Consider the following 17,606-nt stretch of genomic DNA (forward strand, 5'->3'; position numbering starts at 1 on the left):
TAGTTGGTTTAGTAGTCTCTGTGTACTACGGTAGTTCTTTGTTCAAGTATGAGCTTCAAGAATAAAATTATAAAACCTTTAGCAACTTTAGTTTCCAATACTGTTTTTAATATTGCATTTCTTACACACCTGTCAGCATAACAATCCTAAAACAACTTTAAAACATTGATAAACATTTGGGATTTAAAATATAATAAATATCATTTAAAATCAAACTAACCTATAGGATATATAACATAGGTCAATTGATATTAATGGCTCTTTGGAGTTGGGAAAGGGAAGCATTTCTAGAATGATCTTCACTGCATTCCTTCCTCTCCCTTCAGAAAATTGTCTTAAAATATGTATATAGTGACTTAGTATGCTTTACTTGCATTTAAGGAGAAAAATATTAAAGGTTATGCTCATAAATATTCAGTTTTTAGAGACAGTTGCCTGAAATTAAATTTTGGATTTTGGATCTGAATAGAATCATACCTATTTTATTAAAGTATTTGTTAAAATGAAAACATTTCTACATTATTGAATTTGCTCTTTTGTGTCCTGTTTTCTTTATATTTCTTACTCTCCCTGAAGCAATTTACTCTGCAGGAGTCAGTCTTCTAATTAAGTTTCTTCTGCCTGTCTGCTCTCTTTCCTTGTGCCTCTCCTTCCTTCTCAAATGCTCTTACATATGATAGTCAGACTGTTTTGTTCTATTTATATTCAAATATTTTAATGCTATCTTCTTATCTTAATTTAATTGAATATTTCCTCTTGTCCTTCCCTTTTAACATTTTTCTTTCTATGTGTTGAATATATTATAAACCCCAGAAGACAAACTGTTGGAGTATATTTTGGTATGATTTATATGTAGTGTCTAGCAGTTTTAGCACTTCTATAATACTTGTCATAATAAGTACCAGACATATTTATGTTTTCTATGCACTTGCATATATACCAATTTCTTAAATTTTGCAATTTACTTTTAAAGTGAATTTAAATAGATTGGGTTTTAGTATTTGTAATCTTTTAACATTTTTAACTATTTTCCTATCTGTTCTGTAAGAGAGAAGTTTAAAATTAGCCATCTTATGTTACACAACCAAATAATGTTTGTCTGCTGGAGATAAAGGCTTATCACTAAGCCCAGTAACAACTTAGACTTCAAAGCATAGCTCTTTATGAGTCTTGAGAATTCTGTCAATACTTGGAGATGAAGAGGTGAGAGAAGTATTAGCCCAATTAACTGTGTGAAATTTTGTAAATGATAGCTAAGAATGGGACTATTTTTAAAGCCATTCATTGTTTAGAAATTGAAGAAATACTGTAATGTGTATTTGCTTTCTGGTTTCTAGTAATTCTCACACTTAATTGCACTTTCTTAAGCAGTCTACAACAGATCTGACTACTCTGACACTTCTTACATGTATTTCTTAATTGTTTTATTTCCATTTATAGATTGTGTGTAATTTAAAAATTACATTGGCAAAATTAACTGGGAATTTATTTACATCATTTGACATTCATGAAAATGGATTGGAAAAACTTTGTGAATTTAGTTCTATATAGCGAGGGTTCAAGCCAGTTTTGTTCTATACAGCAAATGTTCATGGGGTTCCATGAATACCATCTGGATGATCGTATGTTCATCATGCCTGCAAATGCTGTTGGTGCCTGAAAAAAAGAAGATGGAAATTGTTATCATTTTTCCTTTATGCTGTTCCATCTCTTCAGAAATGTGTCAGTAACGACACTATTGCACTTTATTAAGAAACTGTCATAATCCATCTTTAGCATTGCACTTGCGCAATGCTTTGGGTCCATATTAATTTGATTTAATTAGAAAAGTTCTGTTTCCCTTAAGAACTGTGTTTACATTTTGCTAAGATCTAGTTAAATGTGGAGTGGAGTAGATCTTCATTGAGGTCTACAGGCAATTCCAGTTTCTTTGAGCAACATTGTATGGTATGTAAAAATATTTGGGCTTCACCAACAAAATGCTATTAAAAGATATTTCAATTTCTGTTACAAAATTGACTGTAAATGTCCAAGGTATAAGTAGGTTGTCCTCACTTACTATTTGTTCAGCAACTATTCAAAGTTATAATAATGCTGACAAAATACATTTATGGCTCATTATAACCACTTAAGTTTTCACAATATGAAGTCATGATGGTAGTACTTAAGTCAGCCCTGTTGGTGCAACAGTTAGAATACAGTACTGCAGGCTAACTCTGCCCACTGCCTGGAGTTCGATCCTGACAGGGCTCAAGATTGTCTCCCTTCCATCCTTCCAAGGTTGGAAAAATAAGCATCCAGATTTTTCGGCAATTTGCTGATATTGTAAACCTCTCAGAGAGTGCTGTAAAACACTAAAGAGAGGTATATCAGTGTAAGTGGTATTACTATGATCTTCATTATAGTCAGTATATGTTGTCCTATGCCTGACCTATAGGTTTTTCTTCTTTTTTTAATCCCTTTTAGGAGAGAGAGAGTGGAGAGAAAGGGATTACAAATCAGTTGTTTGCTGTTCTATACATTGAAAGCAGCATGATTGCACCCACAGCTCAGGGCTTGGAAGCCATGGATGCGTTATTTCAACAGTTTTTCTCTTGAAAGCTCTCGACTCTGGGGGAAAGGGAGGAAACAAGTGGGCAATTTCTCCTTTGCCTGATTTTTCCCCTCTGCTGATATGATCACATTGTTTTCAATATGTAAAAGAACAGTTTACTTTCTTAAAATGTCTTTTTCTCCAATCCCCACTTTATCAAGGAAAGGGGAAGAGAAAAAAACAATTTCTCTCTGCAGTCTCCTCCTCCTGATACCCTTTTCCTTGCAGAGTATTGTGGAATATTAAGAAAACATGTTTTCATAATGGAACATCCATTTGGAGATGACTACAATAATCTGGATAAAGTGTATCTCACAAGTATAAGTGGAAGGATCTTTTCTTAGGTATTGTCAACTGTTCTACAGGTAGTCCCCAATTGTGGCTAGCAACTCCACCACTAAGCAAAGCAGTTACTAGGTGTAAATGGCATCAATTTTGCTTTGGGTTGGAAAGAAACAAGACTGACTATTCCCCACTGCTCTTTGGAATACTCAAGTGCCTGCTTGCAAGTAGATCTCAACTTACAACCAGTTGCTTAGCAACTGTGTAAGGTTCTGAATGCCTCCAAAGGTAATTATGACCCAGTTCTGAAGTTCTGACAGAGCCCCCCCCCCCCCCCCCGTCACATGATTGCATTTCAGGCATTCGGCATCCAGCTCACATTTTCAGCCATTTCCAATATCCCACAGTTACAAGACTGCAATTTACAATGTTCTTGTTAAAAACTGTAATTTACTTCCAGGTTTTTTGGCAAAAGCACCCCAGAGCGAAACTGGGTCCATTTAATCACCGTTCCAAAAACAAAAAGACCTAAAAAAAATTTTTATAATAAGTTTTTATTTTATTTTATAACTTACAAAAATTCCAATTTCAATCGAACAGTGTGTTTGTTGTCTGGGTACAAATCACTTTAGGAAATAATAATGTATTTGCAACAATATTCATTACATTAGTATCAATAATTATAATAATAACAATAACCGTAATCTTTGTTTAACTAATTTAACATACCTTCTTTATATCACTAATCCATATATTTTTCCCTGTTTCTAGCTCCTGTTTTTGTCAGCTAACCTTTGATAAAATAAGTCCCAAATCAAAAAATATTGTTTCCTAAGTGTTAGCTTAAAATTTAAATAAAAAGTCATAAAATTTATGTCAGTCACATAATGATCTATTTTACAATCAACAACTTATCACTGTAGTGGACAGACTACATTACGATTGTAAATTGAATCATGTACCTGTACATGTAGGAGCATGTAACAACCACAATTGTAAGGAATATAAATCCTTCCATTACCAGCATTCAGTTAGAACTGCTTCTTGGATGAGAAGCGAAACGTCTTCAAGAAAAAGAAAGAAAGTCCAGTTGCATTTTGAAAAAGCATCTTTGGGACAATCATGATCTGGATGATTGAGAATCTCCATAGATATGTACCTATACTATTTTGATACACATTGAAAGCAATGCAGTCATGTTGGCAATACAGGGCTGGGAGTTGCATGCAAATATCTTACAGTCTTCTCTTGAAAACTCTTCTCCAATCTTTCAGCTTGGGAGGTGGGGGAGAGGGGAAAAAAAGCAAGGATTTCAGTAGGCAATTTTGCTTTTGCCTGATTATTTCTTTCCTTCCTGGAGCAGAGAGTTTGGAGAGAAAGGGATTGCAAGAGAGAAATCTGTTTGCTTTTGTACACATCAAAAGCAATATGATTGCACAATATGAATACACTATAATTCATATTATATTCACTCCTGATGCATATTAATATCAGAGTAAAAGTTTGGTTGCTTCCTTTACATGATATTTCCTATGCCAAAGAATGTTCTATATAGACAATATTCAGAGTAGTCAATATTGGAACAAGTGAAGCTTGATCTACTAGAGTGGAACTTAATCACAGTAAACTTAAGTAGTATTTGCAAAGATTTAAAAAAAAATGTAAAGAAAATGATGGTTGCCACTTGTCACTTCTTTCTATAGCCTAACCCATTTCCATTATTTTTATAAATAGTAGCATCCCATCTTTTTTGTTTTTTTTTACCTTTTTCCAGACTTCTCCACTTAACTAATGGTTTGCCCTTAGTTTGCCCATGCTCTTTCTCTACTGGGTTTTGCTAAGGGAGGTTAATTGTTGCTGCAACAGCAACAAAAAGAACACCTTCCTTATAATAGAAAAAATAATAATTCTTGTCTTTATCATCTATCAGCATAACTAAAACCATGTATGATATTGGTATAATGACTGTTGGAGTGGATCTTATTAAACTGAATTAACAGTCTTTTGAATGAGATAACATGTATATGTGGTAATTGACTGACAAGAAAGAGGGGCACATAGGACAGCATGTACTTTGTTTCATCCGTGCTGACCTACAATGCTTGCCTTCGCAGATGGAACATGAGGATTTTGTAATGGAAGGGCATGGCAAGACTCCACCTCCTGGTGAAGAAAACAAACAGTGAGTCATGTTTATTTAAGCAGGGCCTTAATAGAATATGATACAAAGCACCCGTGAGTAAACGTGGATGAACTCGTAACTTCCTTTTTAAGGAATTCATTATTTAGTTATTTTAATGTTAAATGCTGGTATATGCAATTTTAAACAGACTACGAAGTAAGTATCATTGAACATGGTGGCTTCTGAGTGAGATTTGGAGCAAACCATTAAAAGGTATTTCGGTGGATATAGTATGGTGTACAATACTGCCAACAGCATTGAAAAGCTGCCATCTCTTTGCAAATAGAATTGCAGTAGTATACAAACTAAGTTCTCTCTATTAATGTTCTATATTTATCTCAGGTGCATTTGTTATGAAATATGAGTCTTAGCATTTCAGTCCTCAACAAATCCAAGTAAGTACTATTATATGCACCATGAGCTGTAATTAAACTATAGTGTTACTCTGCAGCAGTATACTATAGTCTAATGAAAGTGCATAAAGATCATAGTAAATTACTTTTGATAATGCAGTTAAATTTAATTGTTTTGGGATGTTTTTCTTTTGACATATTCCGTAATCCAAGTGATATTGATTTATTTAAGAGACTCCCAGTACTGCATCTTGGAACAACTGTTTTTTAAGGTAGTTCACAGTAATTCTTCAGTACTTTTATTATCACTATCTAAAAATCGTAAGACTTGACTGAATGATTTTCAGATCACTGTGAGCTGTGGTGACATTCTCTCCTCAGTAGGCTCTTGCTTACCTCTCACAATCCAAAATCCACTTTCTTATATATTCCTTTTCCATCAATTACATTGGTCTCTTAGTTTCCCATAGGATATGGAGTGTTTTGTTCATTAAATTTATACCTTCTAGGCATCTTTACTACAAACTCTTTTTTTAATCAACCCACAATATTAGTACAGTGTTTCATGTGGACTAATTCACTGAATTAAAAACTGTTACGTGTAGTATGTTAAAAATATATTTGAATTACTGATAACATTACTGGGGAAAGAATTCTGTTACATTGTGACAAGATTATGTAGCATTAATACGAGTGTGTAAAGTTGTATGTACAACTTTAATAATTGCCTACATGTTTACTTCAATTGCTTTCTATTTGAAACAGAAAAATCATAAAACTTCTTGCAGTATATCAAATATAAACTTAATTTGTTTGGTTTATGTATCAAGAATGCAAAACTCATAAAAACAAGATCTGAAGACCATTCTTTTTACTTTGAGAACAAAATTATATTGAAAGAATATATATGTATGTATGTATGTATGCTATATATATATGTATGCTATGTATGTATGTATGTATGTATGCATGTATGTATGTATTTAGTGTCACAACCCCTGGTATGCCCAAATATGGGAGGAAGCTTACTGCTTCCATTCTCTGTCTATTGGCTCGTCACAAGAGACCATCCAGACAGAAACCCAATATTTTTACAGTTGCCTTTGTTACATTTGTGTTGTATTTGTGCTGATAAATAAATAAAGGGAGACTGGTATAGATCTATTTCAAGCTATTTAGCTCTCATCAGCTAGTCATACCCTTACTGGGATTTGAACATGAGCTGCATTAATATTAGGCAGATGTGTTAACCACTAAGCCACAAGGTTCTCCTTCTTTATCAGCTGAGCCAGGGAAATAGGTATGTATTTAGTGTCACAACCCCTGGTATGCCCAAATATACCTATTTCCCTGGATCAGCTGATAAAGGAGGAGAACCTTGTGGCTTAGTGGTTAACATATCTGCCTAATATGTAATACAGCCCAGATTCAAATCCCAGTAAGGGTATGGCTAGCTGATGAGAGCTAAATAGCTTGAAATAGATCTATACTAGTCTCCCTCTATTTATTTATCAATTCGTTTATCAATAAGGGCAGGCTTCCAAAAGGAGGTATCCCGCCTGCCAGCCATTTGGAAGGCTGCCCTTATTGATAAACAAGTCCCTAACATGAGGAATGACACCAGGCCTCCACCATTAGCCACTTTAAACCCCTCCTATCCTTACATGAAACACAAACCCCCAACCAATCAGAACACACCTCCACCCAATCAGAACACAGCCAAGCTCCCACCCAATCAGCTGAAACCCCCACTGGCAGTTAAAAGGAAGAAACAGCCGAGATCTCACATTGCTCCTGGAAGCACGAAGCCTGAAGATGACGAATGAGACTTCGTCGAAACGTCGCCAAGAAACTTCCAATTTTACGCGGGAGAAAACCCGAATAACCAAAGACCTACATACATGTGTGTGTGTGTGTGTGTGTGTGTGTGTGTGTGTGTGTGTGTGTGTATGTAGGTCTTTGTTATTCGGGTTTTCTCCCGCATAAAATTGGAAGTGTCTTGGCGACGTTTCGACGAAGTCATATATATATATATATATATATATATATATATATATATATATATATATATATATATATATATATATATATATATATATATATATATATATATATATATATATATATATATATATACACATACATATATATATACACATACATATACATATACACATACATATACATATACATATACATATACATATACATCATATACATATACATATACATATACATATACATATATATATATATTTCAAGCTATTTAGCTCTCATCAGCTAGCCATACCCTTACTGGGATTCGAACCTGTGCTATATTACATCTTAGGCAAACGTCTTAGCCATTAAGCCACAAGTTCTCCTCCTTATCAGCTGAAGCCAGGGAAGAAGGTATATATTTAGTGTCACAACCCCTGGTAAGCCCCAATTATGGGAGGAAGCTAACAGCTTTCATTATCTGTCAATCGGCTCATCAGCTGATATATATATTGCATACTTACATTGCAGCCCTCTTACCTCAGGGTAGCAGACTTAAATTAGGTCACTTCCAAATGTGGTTAACAGAGAATAGTAGTCCTATGGTAATGGTCTGAATGGGGAAGATGAACCTTATTCTTTGATCAAAGATTCACATTGTAGACATTACAGAAAACTATTTCTCTGTTTTTCAGCCTAAAAGATCCTCTTTTGCAACAATGATTCATTTAAGCATTATAAGATCATTTCTCCTCCAATAATAATATAAATTATATCTTTTCTATACTTCCTACAAACAATTCTAATTACAAATGGGACAATTTCTGAGTTTTCTTTTTCAATATAATAAGGCTTGTTTTAGAAGCTTCATTGCTTCAAAGCGCATTTCGGAAACGTGTATCTTGCAAAAAATAATATGAAATTCTGAAATTCCATCTTTTTTTGTATTTTACAAAACTTTGTGTAAATATGTGTGCTACCACTCAAGCAAATAATCATTTTTTTCCAAACTCACTAATTAAGAAAAGTTGTCTGGATACTAGCACAACCTTTGATTCATGTCATTCCTGGCATAATTTTTTACTGAAGACATTCTGATTCTCAATATTTATTTTTTGAAAATACTATTTTCTCCTCTTCTCCTTCCAAAATGGCCTTCAAGTGAAGCGCAACTCCTTTTAACTGACATATCTACTCAATTTTTAAATGTAACTTATTAAGTTACTATTACCCTTTTATTGTATACAGCCCAAGGCAGCGTATATAATGTTCCTGTCTATTTTCCTCATAATGACAATCCTATAAATTGGAAGTGGTTTGCCATTAATTTCATAAAATAATCTATCATCTAGACTTTCCAGATAGTTCACCTCCATATGCTAACCAGATCTGTTTCTGTTTGAGTTTCTAGATAATCTAAGAACAATTGAATCCTACCACATGCTGATGCTGTCTTCTGTTAATTAAAAAGTGGTTGGAAGTTTTATTATGATTACATTATGCTTTCCTTGTTTTCTTTTCCTAAATCTACCAAATTTTGCCCATAGATCCAAATTACCTGCTTCAAGAGTTTGAGCCCCAGAAAATAGGCTACCTCATGTGGATCAAGGAGTCCAACTTAATCCCTAGTCCTAGAGCAGAATTAGATAAATGCTTCATTTTTCCTGTGAGAATTCTTGTAACATTAATCCTATTTATAGCTGTTTCTGTTTTTAATGACAAAAAAATTAGTACCTTGCTGTGCAATGCAACCCCCTACTCCCTTGTTTAAAAAAAATCCTCTCCCCTTTAGGCTTTCTGAAAATAAAGCAGATAGAGATGGGTTCTATGACTACATGTTTACAAGGAGATATATAGTGCCTCAGACTATCTGAAAGGGCAAAAATGTTGATCGTATACTTAGGGAGGCATAGACTTTCCTCTCCTAAAACATCATTTTCATCTTCTCCTTACTGAACATGGTGATGTTGGTATTTCCCAAGTCAAAATACGTATATCTGTCTGTCTTGTCTGTTTCTCCAGATGAAGGCTGTGTACTGGGTATTTTTTATTAGAAGAAAAATGAGTACACTATCTAGAAACAGGAATGTACTTCTCCATGGCTTGGGAGCAACGGGTATAGCCTTGAGGAAAAGTTTTAAGTGATCACTATACAAATCAAATTTTGATCACATATAGGAATCGTAACCTAGGGCTCCAGTTTTTTGTAAATCATTTAAGGATATTAAGATTTTGTCTTAGCTCTTTATTGACTTGCTAATTGACTTACATACCTCAGCTTGCCAAAGGTCAGAGATAGCTCTCAGTCCAAGAAAAATGGCACACTCATGGTTTACTTGAAACAATAATTATGGTCAAATTCAAACATCCTTTTGAAATTGGCTGCATTGAATTGGATGGAGTAATGCAAGTTATCTGCTCTAGATATAGATTGTAAGAGTTACAAATAAGGCTAGAAGTCTTCTCAGCTGAAAACTGAAGCGTCCGGCAACAATAGCATCCTTAGGGATATGTTGTGACTCAGTATAATACAATAAAAATGAGAAAGGGGAGAAAAACCCAATGTTAGTTTAAAAATAAAGATATTTTATGTTCACCTGTTAAAAAGTAAGTATTCATTCCTTGTAGCTGCTAAACATTTACAATAGTAATATGTGTAGAATATTAATTCCTTGCTGTTTTTCATCAGCTTTTTTGATAGGATGTTGAACTGGATTTTTAGTTCAGTCATTTAGATAGAGACTGAATGAGGATTGAATCACAAACAAATCTAGAGTGGGAGAATGAGATAAGAAGAAAGGAAGAATACTGTAAAGCTACAATAGCATAGAGTTGATGAATTCCTTAGAGACTTTAAAGAAGCAAAAACAGTGTATCAAGCAGGATGTAAATAAGTTAGAAACCAGGTTAAATAAATATGAAGAAGAGCAATACAGAGTATTGGTGTAAAAACTAGGCTGTACATATTTTTCCCTTGTATTTCTTTTGTTTACTATTCTTCTATTCTTTGTATAATATTTTCAATTGATGGGATTAGCCCAATAGTATATGTATCTCATGTGGCTTTTTAATATTTTTACTGCGTATGTTAAAAGGATTATACTGGTGTTTTTAAAGGAAGTTTGATATTACTTCAGTATCCAATTGTAGTAGTTTAATCTGACTGCAAAGCTGTTGTTTGCCCTGATTAGCATTATTCAGACATCTATTTTTAGATGAACAAGCATAAATTGAAATAAATGTTTTATCTGCATTTGTAAGCCTCGTTCAAAGCTGCTGTCTTGTGGAAGCAAATGCTGGGGATACAATTTCTTTGGGCTTTGGCTAATGTGAATTATAGCATTTCATAACTGTGTTGCAATTCTAATATAAAATATATCCTTTCCTCCTAAAATGCAAGAGCACATGAGAGCAATCCACAGCACTGTCTTTGACGATACAGGGTGAAACAGATTTAATTTTAAAGGTCTGCATACTTTACTGTTTACGCATAAGCAGCTAGCTTGGCCCAGACAGTTATATTTCAAGCCAAAATCCATGGAAACTGGTTCATAGCGAAGCATACTGTTTTCATATGCTGCCCACACCAGCCAATAACCATTTATTTGCTTGCTTTCGGCTGCATTAAAACTTCCTCTGTTTTCTTCCCTTGGGGGGGAGGGGGGGCAGAAGAGACCAAAGTGAGTCCATTCTTAAATTTATTTTTCTATAATGGTGTTTAGATTATGGTAGATTGCTCAAGCAGAATTGTGCTTATTTTGTTTTATGTAAGGTAAAAACGTATTTTTGGAAGTTTCTCTTGCTTTCTGAAGTATGCATTTTGTGGAACAAGCATTGTCGGGCGGGGGGAGACATCTATGTAACTTGAGCATTAATATAAGCTACTATAATTGGTAATTGTAGGTGATAATATTCCATTTGCATCTTTACCTACTGAAGAAACAGATTATGGCATTTATCATATGAATTTTTACATATAAAATATGTTTTATAACCTGATCCTTGAGTAATATATTTTTATATTATTTTGCTGCACATCCAAGTAAGTATCATGCTGCAGTAAATTACGTGTTAGAAGCAGATTAAAATGCTATTTAAAAGACATAGTAAAAGGACCCTAGGTCTTTTGAGAATCCCTTTTGCTCTTTACAAAAAATACAGAAACAAGTTTTCCTTCAAATGGGTGTTCATTATTATTGAGCACTTGCAATATTAGGTGTGATCTACATCAGTATTTTTCACTACTTTACAATGTGTGGATTTCAATCCTCAAAATTCTCTACCCTGTGCACTCACTGGGAAATTGAGTTGCAATCCACTTTAAAGTTGATGATCTACACTATGCCTCCAACTTCTACTCATTTACATTATCACTTTCCCAAACTGTAACTAAACCTTAACAACTAAAGGAAAGAGATACAGCTAGTTTTCAACTTATGACCATCATTGGGACTTTGACTTATGGCCATACTTTTGGTTACTAAGTGATGCAGTCATTAAATGAATCATCACAGGCATTAAGCAAATCACCATTTACAATTCAGTTGCCTCCATTGATTTTGCTTGTTGGAAGCCATATGGAAATGCCACAAATCAGGATCATGTGATCACAAGACACTACAACCATTTTAAGTGTGAGCCAGCTAGCTGTAAGCATCCAAATTGCAATCAAGTGACTGCAGGGGTGGTGCAATTGTTGTAACTTTGAGGACCAGTCAAAAGTCACTTTTTGCAGTATTGTAAATTCCAGTTGTTATTGAATAATTGTTAATTGAGAGCTACTGTAGCTTCACCTCCAAAGTCTGCTAAGACTCTTTTGTATTATATTTCTGGGGGTAGATCTGTTGCCATCTAATGTGTGATATTGCCTCTTTTCCTTCCTTCCCATTAAGTAGTATGGCACACTAGGATAGTTCAGTACCAGGCAGTCAAAAGGACTCTTTCCTAATCCATTATATTTATTAAAGAATCCAGGAAAGAGGAATCAGAGATGATTAGTAACATGAAAGACAGAGTTTACCAAGTTGATTACTGTGTGTGCACCCACAAGGCAGATTTCCAATTCTGTGAAGTTGAGTGGGGGGGGGGAAGAGTTTGCGTTGGAGTGTGAAGAAATACTGTACACTCAGCATAGTACAAAATATATGTTTCAAACCAGTGATCAGCTTCCAGAAATAGCAACTATTTGTAAGTATTTGAAATGCACAGTATTGCTGAATGGGTGAGAAGAGAATTTTGAAACATAAAAACTATAATAACATTCCATACAGATGCACCCAACAAAAAAGACCAACAAATAGGCCTGAGCATTTCGAATATTAGCTACTATTTCTGTTGACTGAATATAGTTATCATATGTTAAATTTTATTGAGTATAATTGCAAATTTAGAACAAAAATATATCCTGTGAAAATTGGTATTTCAAACATATTTATCCTTCCTCCACATTGTTACTGTACAGAATTTATGCAACTGTTTCTGGTAAGTTCCCCCTCCCCCTTTATGAAATGTCTTGCTAAAAGAACAGGTTAGGGACAGATCTTCATAGAGAACATCCATGTAGTTGGTAATAATTGATAACAACTTGATGGCACATAATCAAAATCAATAAAATGTTTTGTAGTTGAATGGATGATTTTAACAGTGGCTGGCCCATATTGCACCTCATGATAGATCAGGATCTGTGTTTTAAGGGAACTTGGTTTCAAAATTTTCATTTGCAAATTTTCTTGCAACTTAAGATTTCTTATTTCCTTAATTAAGGGGCACTTGTAATAACTATAAATATAGACACGAATACTTTGAAAATTAGCTGTAAAAGTAAAGTAATGGTGAGTGGGAGGAAAGGAAAGGAGTTGGTTAATCTAGCTGCTCAGTAAATCTTCCAAAATGCGATTTACTGTAGGAAGATGAGAGTATTCCACTGGCTTGGAACATTGAGTGTGAAGGGAGCTAAACAGTTAATTTGGTTAAATAAATTATTAGGCTATGCTAGTAATGTTTCATCCTGTTTTTATGTATTCAACATGGATTGTGTAATTTCTATAATATTGCATGCTTTATTTTCAAATTGTTATAAGCTATTGTGACTACCAAATAAAACATTACAGAAATGATAGAGTATTACTCTATAAATCTTATTTACTTATTACATAAAATAAATCCTGTTCACTTAAACAGGAATTCATGTTTAAGTATTTCTGTTAAGGAGTTTGTAATTCCAAATTTGCAAATGTGCAGCTGGTTTTTTATCTAAATCAGTAGCACGGTATGCTTAAATTGCTTTTCCTTTTAATGGACAGGATGAGTAAGACTATGGATTGCAACAGTAACAAGCTGTAACTTTTCAGTATGTACAGATTTACATTTTGGCATTAAATGACAGGTAAATATTATTGTGCCTTGCCAGACATTTCTTACCTATTTACCTAGATAGCTATAACCTGTACTTATCATCCATTTAAATTAAAAATAAAAATAGAAAAAGTGTGAGTTGATTATTAACTGTAAAATTAAAATAAAAGGTTTGAGTTGAGAGAAAATAATTTCAGCCTGTTGGCAATCTTTATTAAAAACGTGGCGCTTTGTAGGGTATATTGCTGAGAAGTAGAAGAAAACGAAAGGTACTAGTTGCACTTTGCCCAAAGGAACGAAAGAAAAGTAAACTGCGTTCTCTTTAAGATTAGAATTTTCCTACCCTCTTCCTGATTGACAGTGTACGCTGGTCACATGATTCGTCTCTATTTGAAGGTCACAAAAAGCAGCAGCTTTACCGGGGGGTGGGGGGGAGGCGCGAAGTGTGCGCGCAATTGCGCGCCTCTGTATGCGCGCGCGGGAGGACGCGCGCGGTCGCGATTGTGATCGAGTGAGCGAGTTCAACCCAAAATGGCCGACGGAGCTTGTGGTGGCTTTTGAACGTTTCAATTTGAGAAAATAGAAATATAAGAGAATCTTTTCCAGATCTCGTCACTTCCCTTTTTATCCCTGAATGCCTCAACTTGCTGGATTTAAGCACTGTTGCACTTTATGAGGTCAGTAGTTTATATATGATTTTTGTGCAGATTAGCGTGACTGCTTCATTTCATTTTGCAGCACGATGTTTGCCTCGCATAAGTGATTTGATCTTGTTCAAATGCAGTTGCCAGATCTTGGAGAAGATCGCCAAAAAGGTATACGTGGCAAATTTTGGAAAGCTTTTAACAGCCTTTAGAGTATAATTAGCTGAATGTGTTTGGCTATATTAGATCTTCTAAAGAATCTCATCTGAGACTTATCTTTTTCTTTACCTGCAAACATTCGTGCCTTTTGAAGCTTTTAACTGGTGCAAAAATTAGCATAAATTAAATGTGCTCATTCTTTCTTGCTGTTATAATTGGCCAAAGAAGGGGGATGTGCATATTTTTATAATGCTTTATATTCACAGAAAATAAAATAATGCAGCATTGCAGCTTTTAAGAGGGATTTGAAGTAATTAATGAAACAGCTTGTGATTTTTCTGGAAGAAGCTTATGTTTCAGAATCTATCAGGCAAAACGTACCTAAATATCTCTTGTGTCTGTGTGTCTCCTCACCCCCCCAAAATAATTATTTTACTTCTCTTACGTTTTGGATTGCAGTGGGAGGCAAATGCTTGTTCCTTATAAACATGACAGAGTTCAGAGGAAACTGTCTTGTTACTGTGGTTGGTCTCTGCTAGGAAAGGTTAAGTTTAAAAGTAGGAAGGTGAAATACTAATGGAATTTAGACTATTTTAAGAGAATATTTTAGGCAATGTTATTGCAAATGAAATTTATGTGAGAAAAATGAGGCTTTCCCCCTCCGAACAGGTGTTCTTTAAAAAGAAGCCTCATGTCTATATCTCTTATCAAAAGGATCAGAATAATAAGCACTATAAAATTTACTTTGTTTGGCATTGAGAGAGTGATACAATGTATCTCTGAGTAGAATTGAATAGAGCAATGTAAATTTTGATTGTCATACATTTCTCCCATTTTTCTGAAGGGTCTTGAATTTAATTTGTATTGTGAATATTGTAAGATATAGGTGGGGCTAATTATAATGATTCCACTGCAATTAATTATCAGATATTGCTTGAAATCTTACAATTTATACTAGTTCATGCAATGATATTAAATAACTATTTCTTATGTCGCAAAACAAGGATCTTACTAAATTTTAAGCTTATTTCATAATTGCTTAGGTTGTATTGTCTTGAGAAAATAAAATCTGGTTTTGAGTCTATTATGTTGAGAAGTGCTCTACATTATATTGAAAATGGATTTATTCTTTGAGATTGATATATTCTAATGTGATGACATGCACATGTATGAGCGATTTACTCAAGACAAATAACCTTGGTTTGGTTTTGAGGGTTACCATGTTAAGTATGAAATTGCAGTTTGTGTGCTGCTAGTACATGCCATACAATTCTTTATCATTAAATCTAGTGATGAAAATGGAATAAACCATTTGAAAACCATGTATGGAAACTGAACAAAGATAGAGTACTGTTTGAGCTAAACAATTTAATTGTGTCATTTATTTGGGAGAGATGCAGAAAACCTGATTTGAGCAGTTAAGAATTTAAAAATGATGTTCCTATATAATGATAACTTAAAGAAAACCATTTTGATAACCATGCATTTTGGTTATTTTAATATGTAAAATTCCTTAATGCTAAGTGGATTCTTTATACATATTATAGGTATAATCCAGAATAATTGGTAAAGCAGCTGATATTGCTGCAGAATGGGGTCAAAATACCTGGGACAGTTTGTCTGCGATCGAAAACTACAGCCTTAATACTGTGAATATTTAGATGCTCAATGAGTCTTTTCCAAATTGTAATCAGTAAATGTGTAGCAAAGTCTTTTAAATAGAGTAGGTCGACAGTCAAAAGACAGAAACAAATATGCATAATAATATTTCATTATAATTAAATAAAAACATTCCTAATGAGTGTGTTGTAAAAAGTGCATAGAGTAAAAAAAGATTGGTGTCTGCTCTAGTGTCTTGATTATCAGTCATTCAGGGTCCTCAGAGCTTATAATAAAAATAAAATCAATAGTGCTATTGTAATATTTCTCTGCCATAATTAGTTTTCTCTGGCATAGTATCTTTGAACATTGAGGTTCCATTTGTTCAATAAATTACTGCTATGCAAAGTGTTACTTCCAAGATTCTAGCATTTGTGGAGACTTGATACCAGAAGTGGTTTGCTGCCAGTTTGGCCTAGATCCGGCGAACTGGTAGTAGTGGCGGTGGGAGGCTCCGCCCAGATGCTTATGTGCATGTGCAGAAGCATCACATGCACGGGAGCACACCCAAACCAGTAGTAAAAAAATTGGCAACCCACCACTGCTTGATACCTGGGTTTAGCAGAATGCCTACAATAGATGTGTGATTTAGTATCTTTTCATTAATGATTGCATTTCATTTATGTTAATTATTGATAGCCCTCCATTTCAAACATACAATTTTCTCTTTTACAATTAAATTTTTTTTCAAGGAAGTATCAAGGATACTTTTCCATTGTTTTCAACATGGAAAAGTATCCTTGATGGTGGTAAATCAGTGGTGGGCGTACTGGTGCCTCCTGGGAGCAGCAGGCTCTGTACCACAATGGTGCTTTGGAGAGCTGGCCTGCTTGCCTGCGTTCCTTACCTGTATTTGAGCCAACCGGGCAATTTGTACACACAGCGTACGGCGCCTGCACAATGCTCTGCTGAGCAGCTGGAGCGTTGCAGGGTGGTGGGTGTGCATGCAAGCGCAGCGCACGAGCACATGGTGGACACCCAGCCCCGTCACAGTGTACCAGTTGCAACAGGATCCAGAACCCACCACTGTGGTAGATAGTAATTCTTTCTGAGCAAGATGTGCTGTAAATCAGCAAAATTATTTTAGAACTATTTGCAGACAAACTATCTAGATTCCCTTTTGTTTCATATTGTGTTAAAATATTTTGGTTTGAATACATTATTTCTTCTTCATGCATAGATAATTCAAATTCTAATAAAACTAAGAACCTGTTCGTATTTAAAGGAGAATTTAATGTCTACAAAACCCAGAAACATTTCATTCTGGTATGTGAAGGAGCACATGAACAATATTTCATGTTAAGTAAGAATGCTGGTTATCTGAGTCAGTTTCAGTCTGGGTACAGGCCTGGTTTTGAGATGAAAACAATTGCTTGCTTCCAACCTGTATCAGGGAACAGACA

The 17,606-nt window shown here is 34.6% G+C and overlaps 1 protein-coding gene across 6 annotated transcripts in view; it reads left to right on the forward strand.

The window, feature by feature from the left end:
- TNRC6B (trinucleotide repeat containing adaptor 6B) overlaps nt 1–17,606 on the forward strand; it is a 132,925-nt gene that overhangs the window by 14,540 nt on the left and 100,779 nt on the right. For 4 of the 6 annotated variants that reach the window (XR_015697723.1, XM_014061314.2, XM_014061310.2 and 1 more), the window contains exon 4: nt 4,990–5,057. The exons of 1 other annotated variant lie outside the window; for it this stretch is intronic. Coding sequence is in view for 4 of the 5 variants with exons in the window: in XM_014061314.2 (XP_013916789.2) it covers nt 4,990–5,057 (68 nt within the window). In the remaining variant the exon portion in view is untranslated. Of the gene's footprint in view, nt 1–4,989; nt 5,058–14,255; nt 14,419–17,606 lie in introns of those variants that run through there. One more of the 6 variants, XM_014061312.2, reaches the window with a different exon arrangement.

This window comes from Thamnophis sirtalis, unplaced genomic scaffold (genome assembly GCF_051295495.1).
Source record: "Thamnophis sirtalis isolate CommonGarterSnake01/CBP01778 unplaced genomic scaffold, rThaSir2_p1.2 scaffold_9, whole genome shotgun sequence".
Taxonomy (NCBI): Eukaryota; Metazoa; Chordata; class Lepidosauria; order Squamata; family Natricidae; genus Thamnophis; species Thamnophis sirtalis.